The sequence below is a fragment of the Diorhabda carinulata genome, chromosome 2 (genome assembly GCF_026250575.1).
Source record: "Diorhabda carinulata isolate Delta chromosome 2, icDioCari1.1, whole genome shotgun sequence".
In the NCBI taxonomy this organism is placed as follows: Eukaryota; Metazoa; Arthropoda; class Insecta; order Coleoptera; family Chrysomelidae; genus Diorhabda; species Diorhabda carinulata.
In genome coordinates this window covers 2,513,140-2,536,153 of record NC_079461.1, presented here as the reverse complement: position 1 = coordinate 2,536,153, position 23,014 = coordinate 2,513,140, and the positions used below count along the sequence as shown (strand labels likewise).

Here is a 23,014-nt window from a genome sequence, read left to right as displayed (position 1 = left end):
TCAAGACAATTACAAGATGTAACCTGATATATAAAGCGCGGATTTATATTCAAATAAAATTGAAAAAATATGCGCATTTATATTCCTTGCGGACCCCAACCCCAAAAAACAATTTGTTTCGCACCGAACCACATATATTTAGCTTTCGTCGATATGTTGATTTTTAATAATGTTTGATATAAATAAAAAAAGTATTTTGCTATCATTATTTTTCGTTTGCTGTCTTTGCTTCTCTGCCTGCGCATTTGAAGTCTCAAGCTACATTGATCGAGCTGTTGTACTCCAATGGAAAGATGTATAAATATGATTTGTGACGTCCTCGGAGTTTGGCGTAGAAGTAAACAGTGTGTTCAGTACGAGTACATTCATAATTTCAGTGCTAACTAAATACTACGAAGTGTAGAATCAAGAAAGAAGATCCCTTATGGGGGAAAACTTGAAAAAATGTTCATCTGTAAATAACAAATTAAATGAAAATTGAATCGCGTCCAAATGAAAATTAGATCCTTTCAAAATCTAAAAGATATGCGTCGATTACACTAAGGTAATTTAAATCGGTTGTTTTTTTATTAAAGCACCGATCATCTAGCAGAATTATAATAGATTGAGCTTCATAGAAAACGTGTGCGGCAATCGAGAATTTGTCAGGGTATAATTTGCTGTTACTTTTGTGAGATTTGCCACCCACGTACTTTTTATCACAATTTAAACAATGAATTTCACAAACTATGTTAATAAGTTTATTGGTTGGTGTTTTATCTTTAATTCTAGTAAAGGCAGATTGTATTGTAAGGTTTTGTCTTATTTGTCAATGGATGAAAAATCTATGAACCCAACGATACTTTATAAGCATGTTACTTTCATCCGAGGGATCAGTTTGGATGGGAATCGCGATTTTTATTATAAAATTTATTAAAATCAAATTAATTTAATAGATGAGATATAATGATTATTAATTGAGAAGGTTACTACTTACTGGATCCCGTATACCAAGGCGTTATTCCATCCCAAAGAGTGCATCGACTTATCTTCGTCAGAGTAAAAAGAAAAAATAATAATGCGAAACATCTCCGATGGCCCATCGCATTTATTCAAAGATTATCGAACACTGCCGAGTTACGTAATCAGTCTTAATATAATTAATCATTCGATGAACATCTTCTACAAATTACACTACATCTTGCGGTATAATTTTATAACGCTATTGCCGTTAATTCTTTGAATATGTGAGAAAAAAAGTCATTCCGGCACTATTACACTGGTTTATTCGATATAATTACATTTAGTTGCCGAAGAATATTTTATTTATGGTAAAAGAAAATTCCACATAAAAAAATTGCGACAGATTTATAACTATTTACGTTTTCTGGACTCCTATTATGGGAAGGTAATCTGTACATGAGATAAAATAATTTATATCATATGGTAGAGCAATATTTGTAGTACAATTATTAAATTTATGATTTTGTATTATTACATTATGTATATAGATTTCGGTAAGGCATTTGATGAGGTACCCAACATAGAGTTGAGATTAGAGAACTGCTGATAGACAGAAAAAGAACATCGGTATACCACTCTATATCTCTCTCTAATCTATTCTGATTAAATGTCAAAGCAAACAGAAATGATTAGTGATAGATCGAGGCCGGGTTTCTTCACTTTCTACTAACTATTACTTACCGAATAACCAAAAATTCAGTTTCTTTACCTTCGGATAAACTAAACCTCCGAATAAATCGAGTTATTTGCCAAATAAGTTATTAGACAGTCAAAACTGTCAATTAAAAAGGTTAGTAGAAACTTAACCTAAAATATTATACATCAAAAGTGGTTTGTTTATTTATTGCACGTATATTTGATTAGTTCATTTTCGGAAATATGCGTCGTACAAATAATTAAATATATAATATGGAAGCTTTCCAAGATTTAGAAGATTTGTTTGCTGAGGAATTGATCGAGGAAATACAGCAAATTCCAGAAGAACGAGCTTATTCCGTTCGTCATAAAATTGATCATTACAATTTTTGGTCCGATTTTTTTACCGTTTTCTTTTTCCTTTCCTATCAATTATTTTCAATTTAAACTATAATTTTCAGATCAACATTTCAACTAGCCACTACATAACCTTAACAAAACACGTGCAAATTCAATTAAGCACGGAACGTTATCACAAACACAGATCATAGGAAAACGTCAATAGAAAAACGTTTTTTTTTGCTTATTTCTTTCCTTATTCAATACATGGACGTTCGCTATATAGGCATCTTTCATAGTGTTACCAACTATAGACTATTTGTTGAGTACTTAATCAAGTGACAGATACTTATTGATTAGTTCGGATTTAAATAAACTAGGGTGAAGAAACGGTAGTGATATCCCGATGCTTTTTCTTTCTCTCTCGATGGTACAAAACGTTTTTTCTATTTTTATTATCAATTGTATATGTTTGTTACCTAAGTGCTTATGTCAAAATTTTACATATTAGGTAGTGATGGCGTTAATTGTAATACAATCAAGGAGCTTGTACTGACTAATACCCCCAATTTCAAAGACATTCAAAGCAATTTAATAAGTTACATTGTTAGATAAGAAAATTTCTAACCGACAAAAGTTTAAATTCGGAATTGGTGACAACTAGTTCCATTAGGAGCTTGAACCAGACACAATAAGTCCCATAATGCGAGTTTATACAAAATTATACAAAAAATTGAAGTCAAATTCTATCCGTAACGAATACACGAAAAAAGGAGTGGCGGCTACCAGGAAATATATTGATTGTTAAAATTACTTTTTAACGATTGAACAATAAACGAGAGATTTCTCTAATTGCGAGAATTAGAAACAGAACTTTTTTTTTTTCTTTTCTATTCTTTTTCTATTGAATCAGACATTCAATTGTTAATTGTTTTCATTACTCATACAACCGACGTGAATCCGCATTAAAGAGAAAACTCGTCTTTTAAACTCTGATTTGGCGTGTAGCTTTTCTTCCAGTTCGACGAACTGCCTACAACGCCCATTCTTGTTTAGGCAGCCGTGAAAGATGGAGCTTCCACTCTTACGATTCGTTTCTAATGTGTAACAAAGTTCCTCCGGTGAACATTCATTCCCGCAAATGATGCAGAAGATTCAAAGATAGACGTGCAATGTTTTGGCCCATCACTGCTCTTAGACGAAGCGAAAGTGGAAGATCTGAAGGGATCTTAGTAAGTAAGTCTCAACATTTTAAGAGACCGTTTAGAATATGCCACAGGTGGGTACAGAAAATGCTGACGGATTACAACAAACGACAAATTGTGAAATTGGCCAATCTCTTTCCTGATTTAAAGTCACACTTGTGAGGAGCTGAAAGAAGAGGTCTTAGCTTTCCAAATATGTATTATTCAATGCCAATAAACATATTTTTCATTGTGAAAATTCGTTGGGAATGTACAACAAGCCTCGTAGTACTGGAAGCAAATAGATGAATTTCGCGAACAAAGGGGTGAAGCTGGTGTGAAGAGGGTGAAACTAAAATTTCGAAGAAATACCTCGTATATTATTTTCAAGAGCCATTTCTGTCGTTTATTACTTTGCCTTTTTTATTGATCTCCTTTCAAATAAACGTTAAAAAACAGGAACTTTTTTAAACTAATAGTTTTTGAACAATTTATTTAAACATTATTAATCGTCTATTGTTATGTTGTAATTATTTAATAATATATTATTATTGACATTAATTTAATTAGTGATTGTTTAGCAATACTGTAAAATATGTTTCGTTTACGAGGGAAGTATAAATATTACTTAAAATCATAATTTTAGTCTTTAAAGTTATTATATTATACACAGAATTTAACATTTCTTGAGATTTTTAACAATTTTTCATTTAGAAACGTTATATTCAAAATCCATGTATATCCGGTTATAGTAGCAGACTTTGAAACTTGTTTTCATACTTGCGATTATGAAATACTAGTTGAATAATGAAGTATTTGCTACTCTCTAAATGTATTCATCATATTTTTTGTTAAACCGTGTACAGTTTGAAGTACGACGAGGTATCTGAAGTGGCTAACGAAAAAATAATACTAACTGTATTTTAGTCTGTAATAACTACCTAAATACATTTATTAAAAAATATTTAAAATGCACTAAAAGTTTTGGAACAATGGTTTTTAAGAATGATTTAAATAATATATGGGTGATTCCGTTCTAACTGTGATTTTTTGTATTCAAAATTTCAAGATTTTAAAATTTAACTTTTCTAACTTTTTTATGCATATTATTCATATATTTTACTGTAAAAATAAAACTCTAAGAGGAATTTACTACAACTTCAAAGTATCACGAGCAAGACACAAATGTCGGATTTTGAGTTCCACGGTACTGACTAATTTATCCACGGTACTGACATGGTAACTTAAGATATCAAACAACAAGTGCATCAATTTTCCTCAGTTTGATCATAAACATTAGAATTTATAAGGTAATTAGTTTAAATCATTTGTTACGACAAAAAAAATTAATAATTTATCGGTAAATTCTAGGAATGGACATGACACGGTACTGACATTCAAGTGATGTAGTATAAGTTTTCTTTAAGTGGCAAGTTATATTGTATAAAAATAATGTTTAAATATCTTAAGAATTATTCAATTAACACAAAATTTTTATTAATTGATTATTAATTAATGACTAGTACAAAAAAACAATACAGGACATTGAATATCACAGTTAGAACGGAATCACCCATATGCTGCTGTGAACAAAAAATCAACTCAGTCGACACTCCTGCAATCGCAGGTCACTTGGAAAAAAAATTAACACAAAATTGAATTTTTTTCAGTTAAATCTTGAAGATAATAGTATGAGTATAGGTAATAGAGCTGCTCCAGCAGTCACTTTATTGCGACAACGCCAGAGTCAGAGAGAAAACGACGGATTCATTAATTGCTGAGAAATTGATTCTCACGGAAACGCGAGGAGTGGCTGTATGCAGCTAATTAGCAGGTCAATACTCGTCGACTGCAAGTTCCAAACGATAATATTTACAGGATGTCGAAACTGCCCTTTTTCGATCGATGAAAAAGCGATTAGAACCTGTTATTTGGGCCAGAACAGAGAACACTAAATTTTGATAGGTTAATTCCAAATACATTATTATTTTGACGAATTTAAACTTTATTTTCTTCGCTGTTAATTATAATCCTTTTCATTGTTTAATATTCCATTTTTTTTTAACAAAAAATAACTCAATAAAAACATAGGCCACTCATTACAAAGTTAAGTCTTTTAGATGACAAAATCATAAAAGAAATGGAAACTACAGACTTTTCATCATGCGATTTTTCTTTGCTCATTAATGTTGACACATAGGTACAGAAATGTAGAAGAAGGTTGTTCGTATAGTGAAAAATAAGCGAAAGAGGCTTTACTGTTCTAATTCCACGTCTGAAAAAGCAATTTAACAATTTCTTTCAGATACTACAGTCCAATTAATAAGCTGCTGTACGAAAAAAATTAATTAAAATATGAATAAAGCGAAGAAATACTTTTAAACTCTTTCTCGTTATTCTCTATTCTATCATATAAGTTTTCTAATATGATACAAAACATTTAAATAGATTTATAATGATTGTGCAGTACTTTATAACATTTGAAATACAAAAAATCTATTTGCATCTACAGAAATTTTGATTTGACCGTTTAAAATTATTAAAACGAAACTCGATTTAATTATTTTCTTCATTTTCGTCAATAAACCACCCTATAATTTATTATTGTAATAATTTCAATACCAAGATGTGTTAACTTCGGAGTTAATAGTGATTTTTTCAGTCAAATATCAATAAACGTTATATATTGGATGAAAAATCAAAATATGCCAGTTGTTGAGATGATTCTTAAGACTATGAAATGCTAATTAATGATATAATGACAGATTTTACACCATCTAAATAACTATTAAATTTTGTACTACCAAAATAAATGTTCTTGATTCTAGATCTCTTATGTTTTAAAATTAGTTTTTTTTATTTATAATTTAGATATCTCTAAGTCTTTATCAAAGAAAGTCGAAACGTCAAAATTTATCATTCTTTCAAAAATTATCAAAAAAACTATATTTATTATCAACACAAGAGTGTTAAAAATAGTCTATTTGTTCTATATTTTTTACAAAAACCATAAGGACACAATAGGTGTTGTTGATTAAAACTTTACATACTTTTCGGAATAAATATTAACAAACGTTTCATTATTTTCAATAATTTGGTTAACAGATTGGACGGTTTCAAAGTTAACCTCAAAAATCATATTTTTGTTTTGTTTAAATATTCAAAATGTAAAAGGAACGTATATAATATTTACTATATAAATCACGTAGATATAAACCGAAAATGTTATCACTAATATCACTATCTGTCACTTAGTCACTTAGTGGGATATTTTTGTTTTTGTATCGTTGTTGGCGCTATTCACTTAAGGCGACAACCGACACTGACTCACGGCTAGACGCGAAGTGCAACCTTATAAGATTGCAATTTGTTTTAGATGGAACGGCATTTGGTATCCGCTCTCGGAAGGAACCGTTGCTTTTTTATTGGTCTAAATGAACCGTGATTCATTGATCGGTATTGGGAGAATCAATTTAATAGATTCGATTACATTAAGAAAACAAAAATATACGAAAATATATAGTTTTTTATCGCGAGATAGTGTTAATCACATTTTGTACAACTCAAATTTATCCAGACCTTAATTTAACATTCATTTTCAGAGTTAAATGTCTTGGGGACGATACACAAACAGACTTTTTCAAGAAACTGGTGGTTGTAGTGCAAAAAGTCAAGATGCTATCATCACCATAACTTTTTACTCCAAAATCTCTTCTTCAAAAAGTTAAAAATGGAAACAAGGAGGAAAGGAAAATGTCTTTAAAGAATTTATTAACCCAACATTTTGAGGAAAATGGGAGCAAGAAGATGATCGGTACAAAACTGTTTCAGAAGCTGCTAAAGTTGAAATAGAGGAAGACAAACAAGAACTAAAACGACCTGTGAATTCTTACAAGATTTTGGTTCACTCATTCAACTATATTTTTGCGAACGTTGGCTATCAATAGGGCTATTCCTTATATTGCGCACTGCATTTCAAAACAGATCAACAGATGACACTCCAAACCACTGGCCAAGGTTGTTAAACCATAAATGCTGTCTTCTCCCAATCAACTGCAAAAGACGGTATTTATCGTGACTTATTATGTGGCTGTAAAGACGACTTTCGTCTGTTTCCTAAATCTCTGCATAACTTCCAAGTTGCTGATATGTACCGTCCAGGATATTTTCAAAATACGTCGATATATCCACATTTCGAAAGATTCCAGTCTGTTTTCTGTTGCCCCAGTTGCAGTCCAAACCTTTACGCTATAGAAGAAAAAAGAAAATATTTAGCATCTGACTAGTTTTCATTTTAATTGTAAAGGAATATCTTTGGTGGTTTATAGTTTTTTCATGTTGTTAAACTCAGCTCGAGCTCTTTCTATCCGTGATCGTATTTCTGATGCCTGGTGCCATTTTGCGTTTACTGTAGATACTGACCGTTTATCGTTAGACACACTGGAGGATGTTGACTTTTTAATATTTTGTAGATCTCCATTATTATTTGCTTTAATTACTGTATCGGCGGCATATGTAATTTTGTCGATTGCTTCTGCGTTGACTTCTATGCCATCTGCCAGTACTTTTCTAAATATTTCTACGGAGTAAATATTGAATAGGAATTACCTCTATACGTTTATAGTCAGTCCTTTAGACAGAAACGTTTGACCTTGACAACGTTGAATCTTCACCTTACCAATATCATAAAACAGAAGACATTGTTTGGAGATGGAGTGGATGGATAAGTCTTGCAAGATAAATCTTGCAATAGTAGTCATAAATAAAGTCAAGCAATTAAAAAATAGAAGAATTGCAGATCCAGGGGGAACTAATGAAAAATGGAACAAATAGATACACCAGGAATATACTAATTACGATGAAGAACAAACCAAGAGTGTTTATAGATTCACAAAAGGCTCCTGAATTATGTGGAGCAGCATTAGTTCACATTTTTTTCTTTCAGTGTGGTACTTTGAACATTCTATGACTTGGAGCACTTATTGGCTTCACGTTTTATCATGTAACTATGGGTAAATTTTCAATTAAATTCTTCATATCCATTAATACCAATAAGGGATGAGATTTAGCAATGTATTGAACCAGATATTGTTCTTAATTCATTGTTTTTATATATTGAGGGAGTGGAAACTAAATTGAAGATCTCTCTAATCTGTATAGTCTTTATAGTTATTGTTAACCAGCACTTCTCGTTTGTTTATGTCAAGAAACGCGTACATTCTGATATTTTAAATTGTATAATTTGGTTGTTCTTAAACATTTTCAAGTCTCGTTTGATATGTAGAATTTTTTTATTCTTCTAATTGACACGTGGGCGCCAAATAACATACTATGCGTATAAATCGGTCGGAGTAGGCTTAATAATAATCGAAGGCGAAGTGATTCTCATCATTTACTGCGTCGAAAAAAGTTAATTGAGAAAATTGGTTGTAAGTTGGAAGTAGAAAATAATTTAATGGAACTAATTGTAGAAATTTTAGATGTGATTGTTACTAGTAATTTGTTATTGCTACTTCAAAGATAACGAAATAATAATACAACTAGATATATACTTTTATTTTAAATAATATGAGAACCATCATTGGCAATTTATATTTTATCTGAGATAATTGCTTTTATTTGACAAAAAACAAGAACTATTATTCTCTTATTTGGATGAATATGATACAGATAACACCTCCACTGAAAAAAAACCCAAAGGTGTATCATACAATTGCAAAAATACTAATTACAAATATATATGGTGGAATATTTAGTACCAAAATTATTGTAAATAAGTAATTTCGGTTTTGTAGTATAAAATAAAACACTTTTCTTTTAACAATGAATATTTTTTTATCAATTATATATTTTCCTTTCGCCATCTTTCTTTCAGCCTCACGATTCCACGTTCATAAAATTTCTGATCCTAATCAGCAAAATACTGAACCGTTGAGATTGAAGGTCATCGTCATTTGTGAAAGTTTGACTAATCAAAGAAGTTTTCAAACTTCGAAATAAATGGTAATCAGATGGTGCCAGATCAGGGCTGTATAGTAGATGTGGCATCACTTCTCAGCTAAGCTCCAATAGTTCCCCACGAGTTGACAAAGATGTGCGTCGCCTTGCATTACCATGGTGGCCGTTTTTTTTCGATTGCTTCATCCAGTTTCATCAATTGTTGAGAGTAAACGTCAGAATTGATCGTTTAATGTTGTTGTTGTTGTTGTTGTAGTCCCACCAAACTAACCCCATGAACTTTTTTCGTTGTTTTTCAGCCTTCGATGTAGTTTGTGCTGGTTCATCGTGTTTGTTTCATCATCGTTTTCGAACTATGTTACTGTACAGAATAAAATTTTCATCACCTTTGATGATTCCTTTCAAAAAAAGGGTCGCAAATGTTGATTGTTTGTGTTAAATGTCTTTCAAATCGTGAGGTACCCAAATATCAAGCTTCTTAACTAGCCCAAGACATTTTAAGTGTTTTCCAATTATAGGGTGCGATATATGTAGCCTCTTCGCAACCTCTCGAACAGTTTTATAACGATCCACTTGAATTATTACTTTAATTTGGTCATCGTCAATTTCAGAAGGTCAACCAGAACGTTGTTCATATTCGAGGGAGCTTCTCCAGAAGGAATTTTTCATACTAATTCCGCCACGTGCAATCTATTAAGCAATCAGCAACATAAACTGCTTTGTTAGCCGTAGCAGCTTTCTTTCGTTTATAAATATGCCGAAAATGTTCGTTTAAATGACGCACTAATTGCTTCAAAAGTTACGTCAATTTGACCAGTACCACGTGACAAGTAGCAAAGTACAGCACTAACATAAGTTATTACAAAAATAAAGCAACGCGCTCTATGATTAAAAAGTGAAAGTATTCAGTTTCCAACTTTATATTATTTCTTACATATCAGAGAAAAAATGAATAAAACATATTTAAATCATCGAGGTATGATTCGTTGCGTAATTTCATTACAAATGCTACCTTAAATAGTAAAGTGAAATGACTTAACCTTAATATCCATGACTATTTTTGTCGTGGGCGCCAAATATGCCGCCGATCTTGTCGAACATCGAAGTAAGCCTCTTAAGGTAATACCGGACATTGATAGACAATTGCCGACGTTGTCTGTCGACCACAATTCTCGGAGACATGCAAATGAGATTTTTCAAACTGATATTAATACAAATGACGAATATACGTATACGAAAAAAAAAATTCTACGGCTTAGATCAAACCGAAATATATTCAAAGTATAATTTGCTTGCAGAAAATTAGACACAAGGTTAGATCTTGCGATGCAGTTATCATAGGGCACTCGAAATCTGAATCTTTTACGCTGATATCTCTTTTTGATCGTACCCAAAAATGGTGAGCATCGAAATTGGTATCCTATAAAGTGGTAGAACTAGATTTCAAGAAAAAACTTTTAGTAGTACTAGTATTAACTGTATTAACTTGCCAATACTCCAGAGCCTTCCACAATTTAAAGGTAAGAATAAGCCTCTATTTTGTTATAGAGTTCGTCATTTTCCGTTTTCTTAAATTCACACGTTATTATTCACTGTTGGTATCGCTTCCATTGATTATCTTTAGTTTCTTCTTTAGCAGTTATTTTTCACTTGTATTTTTTAGGTAATTCTGCTCTATTTTGAGACAATGAAACAAGGTGGCCATTAAGACTAATAATTCAGAGATTAGTTGTCAATTTCGAGATTTAAATCTTCATTATTTGATCTTTTGATGTTAATCCTTTTTTTTGCGATTTATTCCTGACCATAAGAAGTTAAATATATACTAGTTTTCAGTATTCATCTTCATTTTTTACATTCTTATCTTCATTTTTTGTTCCATTGCTTATTTGAGGAGATAATTTTGAGTCTTTGATATTATTATTAATAACAATTTTCATAGTGTTAATCTTGATACAGTTCTATATAAAATATATTCTTACCAGGTTTGGTTGGTTAAATTATATATAAACTATACATCAGAATATATAAAATGAAACCCTCTGTAGGTTGAAATTATATTAATTATGTTCGACTATGAAATATGCTTCGTGATAGTATAAGAAATTGAAATGCAAATAATCATCCAACTTCGCAGCGTGCCACCATCATAAACAAGAGACGGAAAGGTGAATGTTCTCGATAGATGCAGTTCGAGATTCTGAACTGGAACTGAATCACTTAAAGAGGTTATACTCTGCGCTAATTGCCCTCTTTTATCGGTCCATTAATTATAAGTCAACCGGTATAAATATCCACGTAAATGGACACTAAGTGGCGGTAAATGTTTTCTTTCAGTTTTTGTACTTCAATAACTATGAGAAAGAGTTGACTATTAACTTTTATCGAAGTTCAGGTCATGCTAGTATAAACGAGTAAGTTATCTATATATTTTAAAAGACAATCTGAATTTTTCATTACGCGTATTATGTTATGTTCAAAATCGTTTTTACATAATTATCCATTAATTTTGTGTTATGAATAAATATTCTTAGTTGAGCAATTCGATAATAAACCCAGCAAGATTAGCTCCCTTTAGCTCCGAGCAACATTTCATTATTAGGTATGATTTGGTTCGAGTAAACCAAAATGTCAACTCTGTGTTTGACGTCGTTCCTTCTAGACTCTAATTACAGCTCAAAATTCAATTAATAATCGTGTTTTTGGAGCTGGTTATCGATTTTCTTTATTTATCGCAAAAACCTTACTGTAGGAGAAAATTCTATGTTCTTAAAAATATGTAAAAGCTATACCATTCGGTAACAATACTTTTAGCAGAAGAATAAATAAAATGAGTGAAGATATTGAAATACAACTTGCTGATAACAATGAATTTCTTAGTGCGAATGGAAGAATCAATTTTGAGAGACAATGAGGTAGTTTTGATAACGTGAGATATCTATTACACGTTTCAGCAATCTCGTCTACAATGTATTTATCATTTTTTGTTTATCCACTATCCTCAAACGCAACCAGTCATCAATTAGGGTATTGTTGTGGCAGTAGTAGTTTTTTTAGCTAAACATTATTCAACCGATTCTCAAACGATTAGCCGTCTATTTTCTCATAATATTTTCCTGTTTTCTTCGACTCAAACGCCCTCAAACCGTCGGAAAGGAAACCGGTTTCGCTTCCTATGTGGCATACTATCAACTTCAACATCAAACCCAATTAAAACTTAATTTCTTCAGCAATGTTTTCTACTTTTTTCTCGATTTCATCGACGAAAATAACATTTTTTTCATCAATATCGAAATATTCAGGCAGTTTCTTCAGCCGTATCAATATATGACACTTTAGGTTAGATTAGGTTAAACTTCAAAACACCGAATATGTACTCTGAAGATCTATTGAAATGTACCAACATAAACCGTTAAAACGTAACTGACACTACCAAAAACAATCAATCCCAACCCCGACCGATTGCAGATAAATCTGATTGGCCACCGTAAGGAAGCATGTTTATCATAGCCAATAGATGCAGAGACGCGTGGTGATCAAACTTCGATCACGCATCGAACTAGCACTATAACGCACTCTTTGGTTTTACTTTCAAAACCCAGTTCTGTCAGTTTAATGAAATCGAATAGAAAATTAGATTTTTACCTTTACATTCATGCGCGTTTTTGAAAGTTGCTCGTTGCCACGGTACATCGTTATAAAAAGGCAAACATTCGTCACAATCCCTCCCGGCTGTGTTATGCTCACATTTGCACGTTCTGATTTGATAGCCGTCTGATCCACGAATTGTTACACATTCTGAAGCATGTCCGTTACATTTACATCTAGCGCCTACAGCGACGTCAGAAATTGCGTAAAAATACGATTTTAAAACTTTTTCATCCCCAAATACTTGATCGCCGAATACATTAAGACGATCCAATGTTATCATTATTTCGGTTGCTGTTACCCATTCCTGAAAATAATCTAGAATAAAATATCATCCGCTGAACAATTATAATGATCTACGTACTTGTAGATCAGGACTATCGTCGAAATTCAATGCAGATGGACGACCTTCCAGCGTTCCAAACGGAACTATCCCCCCACGTAAAGGTGATATATCCGAATATTCGGATGTACAAGAAGCTCGGGTTTCGTCCCCTCGTTTTCGTTGAATGGAATCAGGTAGACCGTAAGTATCTCTACATGTAGCACTGCAACACACAAAACAAGCTAGCGTATTGTTGGTTGTTTATACGTTCGAAATGTTCTAGGTGAAAATTCATTATTAAAGGTTTTTTTTGACGTTACGTATTTAACAAGTTTTGGAAAAATAGTTTGTGAAAATAATCTCGGGCTTCGTCCCCACATTTTAGTTGAATGGAATCATGTAGACCGTAAGTATCTATACATGTGGCACTGCAACACACAAAACACAGCGTATTGTTGGTTGTCTATACGTTTAAAAGGTTCTAGAAGAACATTTACTATATTGAGTATTTTGGAATTTCATATTTAACGATTTTGGGAATACAGTTTCTGCAAATAATAATCTCTGGTTTCGTCTCTTCTATTATATGGAATAGAATCAAGAAGACTGTGAGTATGTCTACAGATAGCGCTGTGTATTGTTGGTTATCTATATGTTTGAAAGGTTCAAGATTCATTAGGTATTTCGGCATTTCATATTCAACAAGTTTTGAAATAAAATTTTCTGAAATTAATAATCTTTAGATGTGAATGTATTATTGTGGGGAAACAATTAGTGATGATTTTGTTTCTTCTTTTACGTCGAACGGAATCGGTCAAACTTTAAGTATCTACACATGTAGCGCGTATTGTTAGTTGTCTATATGTTCGAAAGGTTTCAGATAAAAATTCATTATTGTAAATATTTTGCATATTGAACGATTTGTGGACAAATAGTTTCTGGAAATTATTACCTATAGAACTGATAAGGTATCCACTCACTATCTTCGGTTGTTTTTTTCGAAATAAAAAAACTTTCTGGTCTTGGTGACCAAAACCATATTCTTATATAAGTTATATCGACGGATTTTCCTAAAAAAGATTGATAAATTTCAATTGTATATATCGTGATTATTATGAACAAATTTATTTGTTAAATCTTGCATCTAATTTGAAAATAAGAATGGCCCACATTAGAATATATATATATCAATATATTTTTTCAAGGAAGTATTCAATTAGGTACAATAACTAGGAGCATTTGAATCAAAAGCGTTCAATTCTAGTTTAAATAGGAGTATTCATAAAATATTTTACAAATTTCAGCTCTAAATATTAGAAATAAATAGCTGATACAAGTTACACTGAGAAAAAAGTGGACTGGATTCATTCTTTCACTGTCATGAATGTTTTGATATCGAATCTCAAGTTTTTTATCAATTTCAATGATTGGAAAATAAATTTTAAGCAAATCTGAGACTAATTTGATGGAAATTACTTCAGATCTCTTTTGTATACATGGACGAATGTCTTTGTCCAACTGTTTTTCTATAAAAAAAAATGCGATACAACGAGGTCATTTCAATATGTACTTGATCGTGACATAACATCTTTCATCTAGCGTTGGAATCAAGAAATGACAATAAATTTGACGAATATTGCAATAGATATTACGTTATCCTATCTAGATGAACTTTTTCCTTTGCCAAAAGCTGTTGTTTTAATTTTTAATTCAACCTAATAACTAATATTCGTAATTGACTCTTTAATATTTTAAAAGTAATCAATGAATTATGTCATTAAATCCCATAGAATTGGGTTACTGTCATATGTCATATGTCAATGCGAGCTCTCACACATCACATCAGTTCAAATAAAAACGTTTTTAAAAACATAAAATTGACGGTTCATCCGCTATACAGTCCTTATCGGGCACCCAAAGATTCCTTCTTATCCCGCATGCAAAATTGAGAAGACACTCACCGAACTTTAAAGTTAAATTGACTTGATTCGGATATTGTATCCCTTCGAACATAGTTTCAGATTGCCACCAAGTTGGATGTTCTTCGTTATGAAAATCGGTCATATATTCAGGAAGATGTTGATTCGGATAGCAGAGCTCGCAGGATTTCCTCAAGCTATTTACGCCGGTTTGTTCACAATATTCAGAAGGACCTCGTTGTCCGCAAGTATTCGTGGATTCGATAACTGTATTAAAGGCTGCATTCTCGAAGCCAGGAATGCATCTCTAAAAAGAATTGATGAAATTATTAAACACGAATACACATATTTTGGAATTTGGAAGTAATTTGGAAAAAACATGTTATAAACCACCATTAAAACAATTTTTGAGTAGAATAAAAATATGTTCCGTACATACAATAAGAACTACGGTTTCTAATTGCGGAACGCCCTGTATATTAATATTTCGTACGAAGCTGTAGTATTCAGATTTCAGATTACGCATTTTTCTCGAAAAAATAAAAATGTTAAAATTAGTAATGCAGTTTGAATGCACGTGCATTGCACGGTCAGGGTTTCTTGACCCGTGGTTGGTTGCTGTGTACGTCGGACTCCTTATAAACTCGCGTAAATCTTCGACATCTCACACGGAAGAATAATCGGAACGAATCATAGGCGTGCATGGTCAGAAACAAGGGGATGAATACCACAATCAATATAAATGAAAAAATAATCAATAATAAACGATTGGATCTAATTTATTCTCGCAAATTAATAGTTTTACGTAAAAATTGTTCATCCTGTTTAATGAGCCCATCTCGATAAATATCATTTCATATTTTCTCCACATTTAATGACAAAAATGACTTATGTACATCACTCAATACATCGTGTGACTCATACACAGATGGCGCTGCCATTGTCAAATTCATATGACATTTATAAAGTACCAACTTCCAATCGACTATGTGTAATATTTCATGACATTTCGATTAGTTAGAAAAAAGTGACAGCCATTTAAGTGAAGCTACTTTTGTTATTTTCGAAACAATGGATTCAAAACAATTTGGTATGTTAATTTATCATTGCTTCTTGATAAAAAAATACTGTACAAACTCAGCGATGGCTTCAGAAAAGAACCATTAGTTATTGATTTGCTGAATTTAAACGTGGTCGATGATAGTGAACGTTCTGGTCGTCCAATTGAGGTTGTTACTCCAGAAAATATCAAAAAAGTTCACAAATTGGTTATATCTAATCGCAAATGGAAATTGCTTGAGATTGTTGAGGCCGTAAATATCTCAGAGGGCAGTTTACATCATCATCATCAGTTTACAATTATGGATGAAGATTTGACCATGAGAAAGGTCGATCAAAAACAACAACGTGTTGATGATTCAGAGCAGTGTTGACACTATGTTTACACATAATAAATTAGATTTTTTGCGTCGATATGTGTCAATGGATGAAACATGGATCAATACTTTCACTCCGGATCAAAACGATCATCATCTGGGTGAACTGCAGCCGGTGAACCACGTCCAAAGCCTCCAAAGGCACAACAGTCAGCTGGGAAGGTTATGGTTTCAATATTTTGGGATGTGCATGGAATATGGTTCATCGACTATCTCTAAAAGGGAGAGATAATCAATAGCAAATGATTCATAGAGCTGCTAGATTGTTTGAATGCAAAAATCAATGGAAAACGTCGAAGAAAAAATCACTGTTGAATGGCTTACACTTCGAATTGTTTCCTCGTCCAGTGTATGGTGGAGATATCCCCCCAATGACTAATGACTACTCGCTGAGCTCAAAAAACTGCTCACCGGTAAGGAATTCAGCTCAAATAAGAAAGCAATTGTTGAATCTGAAGCCTACTTTGAGGGAAAAGATAAATCCTTCTACAATCACTGCATGGAGAAGTTAGAGAAGCGATGGAATGATTGAAGGTAATAACATTTATGAATAAAATCGATTTTTGGCAATAAACAATTGTTTTTCTTAGTTAGTCACACGACTTATTGAGTTATGTGTTACAAGGTTTGATATTTGCCAAAATAAAAAGACAGAAACGATTTTTCGACAACAAAGACTTTGAAGACTGCAATATTTGTAACTTATACAGAAAAAAGAAAAAGAAAACCTCGTTGTATGCCATTATATGTTATAATTTTCCTCCGGAAATTATAGTGTTTATATTAATTAATTAATGTGACTAAAGTGAACTTTTTAAATCAAAATAGAATATCAGAAACAATAAATGATGATTTGACATGTTTGAATACCTCAAATTTTAAACCAAAATTGTGTTGAGAGATTTTGAATTCACTCACAAACAAACACAGAAGCGAAGTGAAAAAAAAATGAGCCAATATAAATATATAAAAAGATTATTTTAGAAAGCGACACCTGCCACTTCATAGAAATCTGAATTTTGACGACCACTTCATCCTTCTAAATGAAATTCTTCGACCGTTCATGTATCGCATATTGAAACTGGTTTAAATCTGCTATCAAAAATAATTTTTATGTTAGTTTCTCACGCAGGGAACTGTAAATGAAGTATTTGCAAACGAATTATCCTTTCTTGAAAAAAATCTGCTCAATCTTCGAACATAATTAATCTTTTAATGGATTTTTTATTAACAACATATGCGTTATAAAGATTGTACTGTGAATATTGAAAATTTTTTAGTTTTCTATGTAGGTACAAGAATTTTATTACATATCTTTCCAGAATATATAAATAGACATTTTTTGCGTCACCAATAAATGAGTCAAGTCATTACATCTCAACGGATATCGTTCAAAGTAGCTCTTCTTTAGATTCAGGTACATCATACTCTCCAGCTTTGGAGGCAGTGATCTTTTAGTCGATTCAATCGATTGTAGGCATCATTTTTGGGATATTGGTCGGGCTATTGATCCTGTCAGTAGATATCCACAAATACAGTTGATCCAATCTCCGTATTTCCATCAAATTAATTTATACGCCGACAATCTAATAATTTTTAGTCATGCCACTTGTATTTTAACTGCTATTAAAGCTATAGAACTATATTACGAATGTTTATTACTGTTTTAGCGACTGAAAAGAATCTTAAAAACTCTTCATCATCTTTTTTTTTATGTAAAATGCATGCAAACAATTTGTTGTTATTTTCAGTGGGTTTGTTGAGAATTGATACTTGTTTTGATTAACAGAGCTCTTGCTGAACAATCGTCGGATTGTTACTCGATACTTAAAAATTCTTAAAATTACAAATTGGAACACGTTTGCCTGCCAACTTAACTAAATTAAAAATTAATATAAACATGGTTACCAACTTTGACTCTACATAAAACAAAATGGTGAGAGGTAAGGATACGGTCAAGGTCGGGTCAGCTGTCAATTTGATCAATTCTCAACACCATTACACTCGAGTGGTGTCTACCGGGTGGAGTTATTGTCAGACGTATATTGACGTTTCAAACTGTTGGGTATTGGATAGTTTGTTTCAAATTAATTGTTCTAAATTCCACCTTTAAGAGCTAATAAGTGTTTTCATTTGATTGCTAGTTTTCCTATAATAAGAGGCGTGTCTGGAAAATTTTGTTGCTATGATGACATCCTATATATATAATACAACGATTATTCTAATGTATTCTTGATAGTATTAATTCGTTTCTTTTCAATTACAACTATTATGAAATGAATGACAGATTTTCTTTTTTATTAATTTTATAAACGATTGCATAACGTTGCTGTCAATTACATGTCATGATCCATTAAGATTCGAACAGACCACTATCTTGAAATCTACTCGACATACAGTTAGTTGCAGCACACTAAGAAAAGTAAATAATTCGTCAATAAATAGTATTACATAAACATTTTCACGTAGAAACCTTCAGTTTTATGTTGAAACATTATTTTGTCAGTTACAAATCGTTTCATATCGATAATATGAACGACTAATTTCAGTTTTACTTTGTTACATTATATGACCACGTTTGAATTTCTGATAATTCTTTTAGGGATGCTCCCGTAGGTTAACTACTCAACAAAAAATTCCAACTCGCGGGAATTCCGTCTAATTGAAGTTTGAAGTGGGATGGATGGTATACTGGAGTTCACCTAATATTTCTGGAGTAATTACAGCAATCAGTTTATGGCTAGAGATGGGATTCACTATGCAATCACAGAAACTTCACTCTACGGGAAAATGAAGGCGAGGGTAATCAAAAACTATTCAAAATATGCTTCAATAGTCACGTGAAATAAATATGTACCACTTGAAAATCTATAAGGCTGGTTCGGTCCCTTACGTTAAAGTTAAACACGATTTGCAAGTAGTAGAAACGAAATTTATTCGGTTACTTGGATTTTCTAGTTGCGTATTCTATCTCTCAGTTTAAGAATCCTTTTTTTTAAAGCTCGAGAGCCAGAATACTCTTTTCCTAATTACAAAACCAGTCCAGAGTACTGGGACTACATCCAAATCTCATATGAGTACTAATCTGATCTGTTTTCTCAGCATACCATGTCAAAATACATAATTAAGTACAGTGTACAGGAGATTCCTGATTACGTTATTTTTTAGTTCATTTTTAATGGCAAATAAAACACTAAACTTTCTTCTTATTCACCTTTACTACATCATTAAACCCTAAACCAATAAGTAGTGGATTGTATTTACTGTTTAACTAAATTGTACATTGAAACTAAAACATTTATACACTCTTGCTAATTGACATCAACCAAAATACATAAAATATAAATATATTATAAGATAGTAGCGCAATAACAATCACACGCACATTATCAATGCCAAAAAGCAAGTGTTACATTTCTTTTTCTATTTATCTTTTGGCCAACGTTAACCGACTAGACGAGCAAAAAAAGGGTCTAAGAATAAAAACCACAATACAGCTTGTTGCCACGGTAACAAAATTCAGTATATACGGCGAACAGATTCATAACACGAAAGAAATATACATATATACGAGGTGCGTTCACAACATACAGTGAATTTATATTTTGTTATGGCAGTTTTCTAGTTATAAAATTTTTAAATATTCGTGAACGAATCATTCGATCTTATTCTTGAAATTGTTGTGGGTAGACATGAGAAAGGCCTGCAGATTAAAGATTATAGGTCTCTTTGAAGGTGCTACTACTTTTTATATTTATAGATGTCAAGCGTTCCGAGTTCACTGCTCCATCTAACTATCTCCGATATGTCAAAAACTTCTTTTTAATTAGATGTGAAAGCTTGATATTTTAGAAGAAAATAAACAATCAATCATCGTCGTCTATTAATGAATCCGCTTCAATTAGAAAAGAAATGTGGGCTATTATATAATTTTAAAAATCGAGTAGGTTGTATCAACTTAAATATTAGCATAAAGCAAAATGGTAATTAAAAAGTTTCAATAACCAAAAATGTCGATCTTGTCTGAAAGTCATTACCTCATAACTCATAACATCATTTCTTTTTTATTTGAAATGAGGAAATCACGGCGAGGACATATCAAAACAAATCATAACCTAAAAAATCTCGCAACATAACCTTTCGTTACCAACTAGCTTTTCGCTATGCTTTATACCTCTAAAAACATACTTAAATAAGCCATCAAAATTGAAATAATATAATTACCTTTTTTATTCTCCACTGTGATAGAGTCATCGAATGAAATGTAATCTTTATAAAATTACAATGAAATTACAAACTTGAAGTCAATTCGCCATTCCCAATAAGTAACCGTACTACCAACTGTCAAAAATTATTAATAAAGTCCTCAGAAATATACCTACTTATCGACTGTTGGTAATTCTGTCAATTCGACATTCCCAATAAGTAACCGTACTACCAACTATCAAAAATTATTAATAAAGTCCTCAGAAATATACCTACTTATCGACTGTTGGTAATTCTGTCAATTCGACATTCCCAATAAGTAACCGTACTACCAACTGTCAAAAATTATTAATAAAGTCCTCAGAAATATACCTACTTATCGACTGTTGGTAATTCTGTCAATTCGACATTCCCAATAACAAAAATATTTGAATCGGGGAATCTGATGATCTGATCGCATTGAGATTCCAAATTTGATCAAGGTAGTGACCAATGGATCAAAGGCAAGTTCTTGATACTACTAAGAATAAACAGCCTTGTCAAAAAGATTGCAACAACTCAATTTTATTTCTGAAACAATTCGAGATATCGATTTATTTTTTACACAAAACAATAGAGAAAACGTTTGTCTATGTAATTTTTCATATTGGATTACTTCGGTTTCCTATTAACATCCCATTAAACAACGAACTGAACCGATGACCAGATCAGCTCATAAGTGTGAGGGACTTTTCGAAATGTTAGGAAACGCCAGGACGTAAAATCTTAATACTGTTGATAGCATGATAATAATTATTTGAAAAATCTTCTATTGAGTAAAGTTGAAATTAATTGTTATGGATACCAATGTTAAAAAGTAAAAATTGACTGATTGAAGTGTAATTTCACACTAGTTAAAGTTCTCTATGACCATTTTCATATATTCACGATATACAACAGACAAATTTACAGAGTGAGTTAAATAAAGTGCGCTGAAAATAGATAATTATTTATACGTATAATTAATTAAGAATATAATTTAATATTAATTAGTAGTAACTTCTAACTCGATAAGCAATACTTTATGAATAAAGGGAAGTAGTTTGGTAGAGGTTTGGAAATTTACTATTTATTATTTACTAATAATAAACGTTTTTTGATATAAGCCTTTGAACAAGAAGAAAACCCAAGTTTTGTTTGAAAGGCGTCACTAATTACATTAATATAGAAGAGGATCTATTTCTTTATCAACAATAAACTAGTTCATGAACAAATATTATTTACACAAATTGATATTTAGTTTATATTACATGATTTCCACGGATCATTACATTTTAAAAATTGTAAACTATTTATATCTATATTAAGGATCATTTCGCCATTTTGTGTGGTTATAAAACATTTTATATTTTTATACAAATTAAAGAAAAATTTTGATTCTGGGGTCTAGAACGTCGAATGTTGTTTATTTCTTTTTTTGTGTTATTTTTTTTGCATTTACACCTCATTTGAATAGTAAATGTAACTAAAATTGTTCTTTTCCAAAATTTATAACTAGCATTTCAATACACACAAATGATTAGACGAATTTCAAAGTTTACATTTTTGGCGAGGAAAGCACGTTCGATTCCGATTGGTTTACCTTGCTTTAAAATCTAATTTTCATTCCGAAGAAATCTAAAATAAAAATTATTAAGCTACAAAAATCAGGCAATTTAAAGAGAAGTCCGATGATTGGGTTACTGATCTATCTAAAATAATCTTTAGGCAGTTAAAGTTTCAACTGGCTTAAGAAGGCGAAGAGCTTTGAATGATATTGTTCAGACTATTTTCTTCGGTCTACTTAAGTACTGATCAGAGAAACCAGCAAAGGAATTTGTTGTATCCAGCTTTGTCTTGGAATGCACAAATATATAAATTTGAGTAATTCATAACGTCTTTGTTATTTTAGAATACTTTGAAGGACAGTTGAATTAGTGATTATTTAGCTAATGAAAATACCTGCGGTCTTCTAAAATTATCGTAACATCTATTTCCTTGTGTACCCAACGTCGGTGTTTCACCAATATCTGCTGTACATTTTTCAATCACTAAACAAATAATACCCCACAATACCACACCGACACTCATGTTAAATGAAAACTTAACACCTTCTCACAAATAAATCAACAGAGCTCTTCATTTCGACGCCTAACCAGAATCATTCGAATATTAAATAAAAAATAAACATCTCGTAAAAGAAACGTCAAGTCCACTCAAAATAAGGCGACGCAATGTCTGAGACTAGACTTATTTTCGAACTCGGCGAGTAAAAGATGAGTTCCTGTCCATCCCAACACGCGGTATATGTATGTAGATACAGATAACATATGATAGTTGCGG

At 31.8% G+C, this 23,014-nt stretch overlaps 1 protein-coding gene across 2 annotated transcripts in view; it reads right to left on the bottom strand.

Annotated features, from left to right (window-relative positions):
- The window catches only part of LOC130904019 (laminin subunit gamma-1-like), a 34,514-nt gene extending 11,511 nt beyond the window's left edge, over nucleotides 1-23,003 (bottom strand). Inside the window, exons 1-5 of one of the 2 annotated variants that reach the window (XM_057816513.1) lie at nucleotides 22,634-23,003; nucleotides 15,054-15,318; nucleotides 14,045-14,162; nucleotides 13,132-13,315; nucleotides 12,765-13,074 (exon numbers count right to left, since the gene is read on the bottom strand). In XM_057816513.1, coding sequence (XP_057672496.1) covers nucleotides 12,765-13,074; nucleotides 13,132-13,315; nucleotides 14,045-14,162; nucleotides 15,054-15,318; nucleotides 22,634-22,762 — 1,006 coding nt within the window. In that variant the 5' untranslated portion in view covers nucleotides 22,763-23,003. Of the gene's footprint in view, nucleotides 1-976; nucleotides 1,393-6,354; nucleotides 6,524-12,764; nucleotides 13,075-13,131; nucleotides 13,316-14,044; nucleotides 14,163-15,053; nucleotides 15,319-22,633 lie in introns of those variants that run through there. The other variant, XM_057816514.1, reaches the window with a different exon arrangement.
- Between the last annotated feature and the right edge of the window lie 11 nt (nucleotides 23,004-23,014).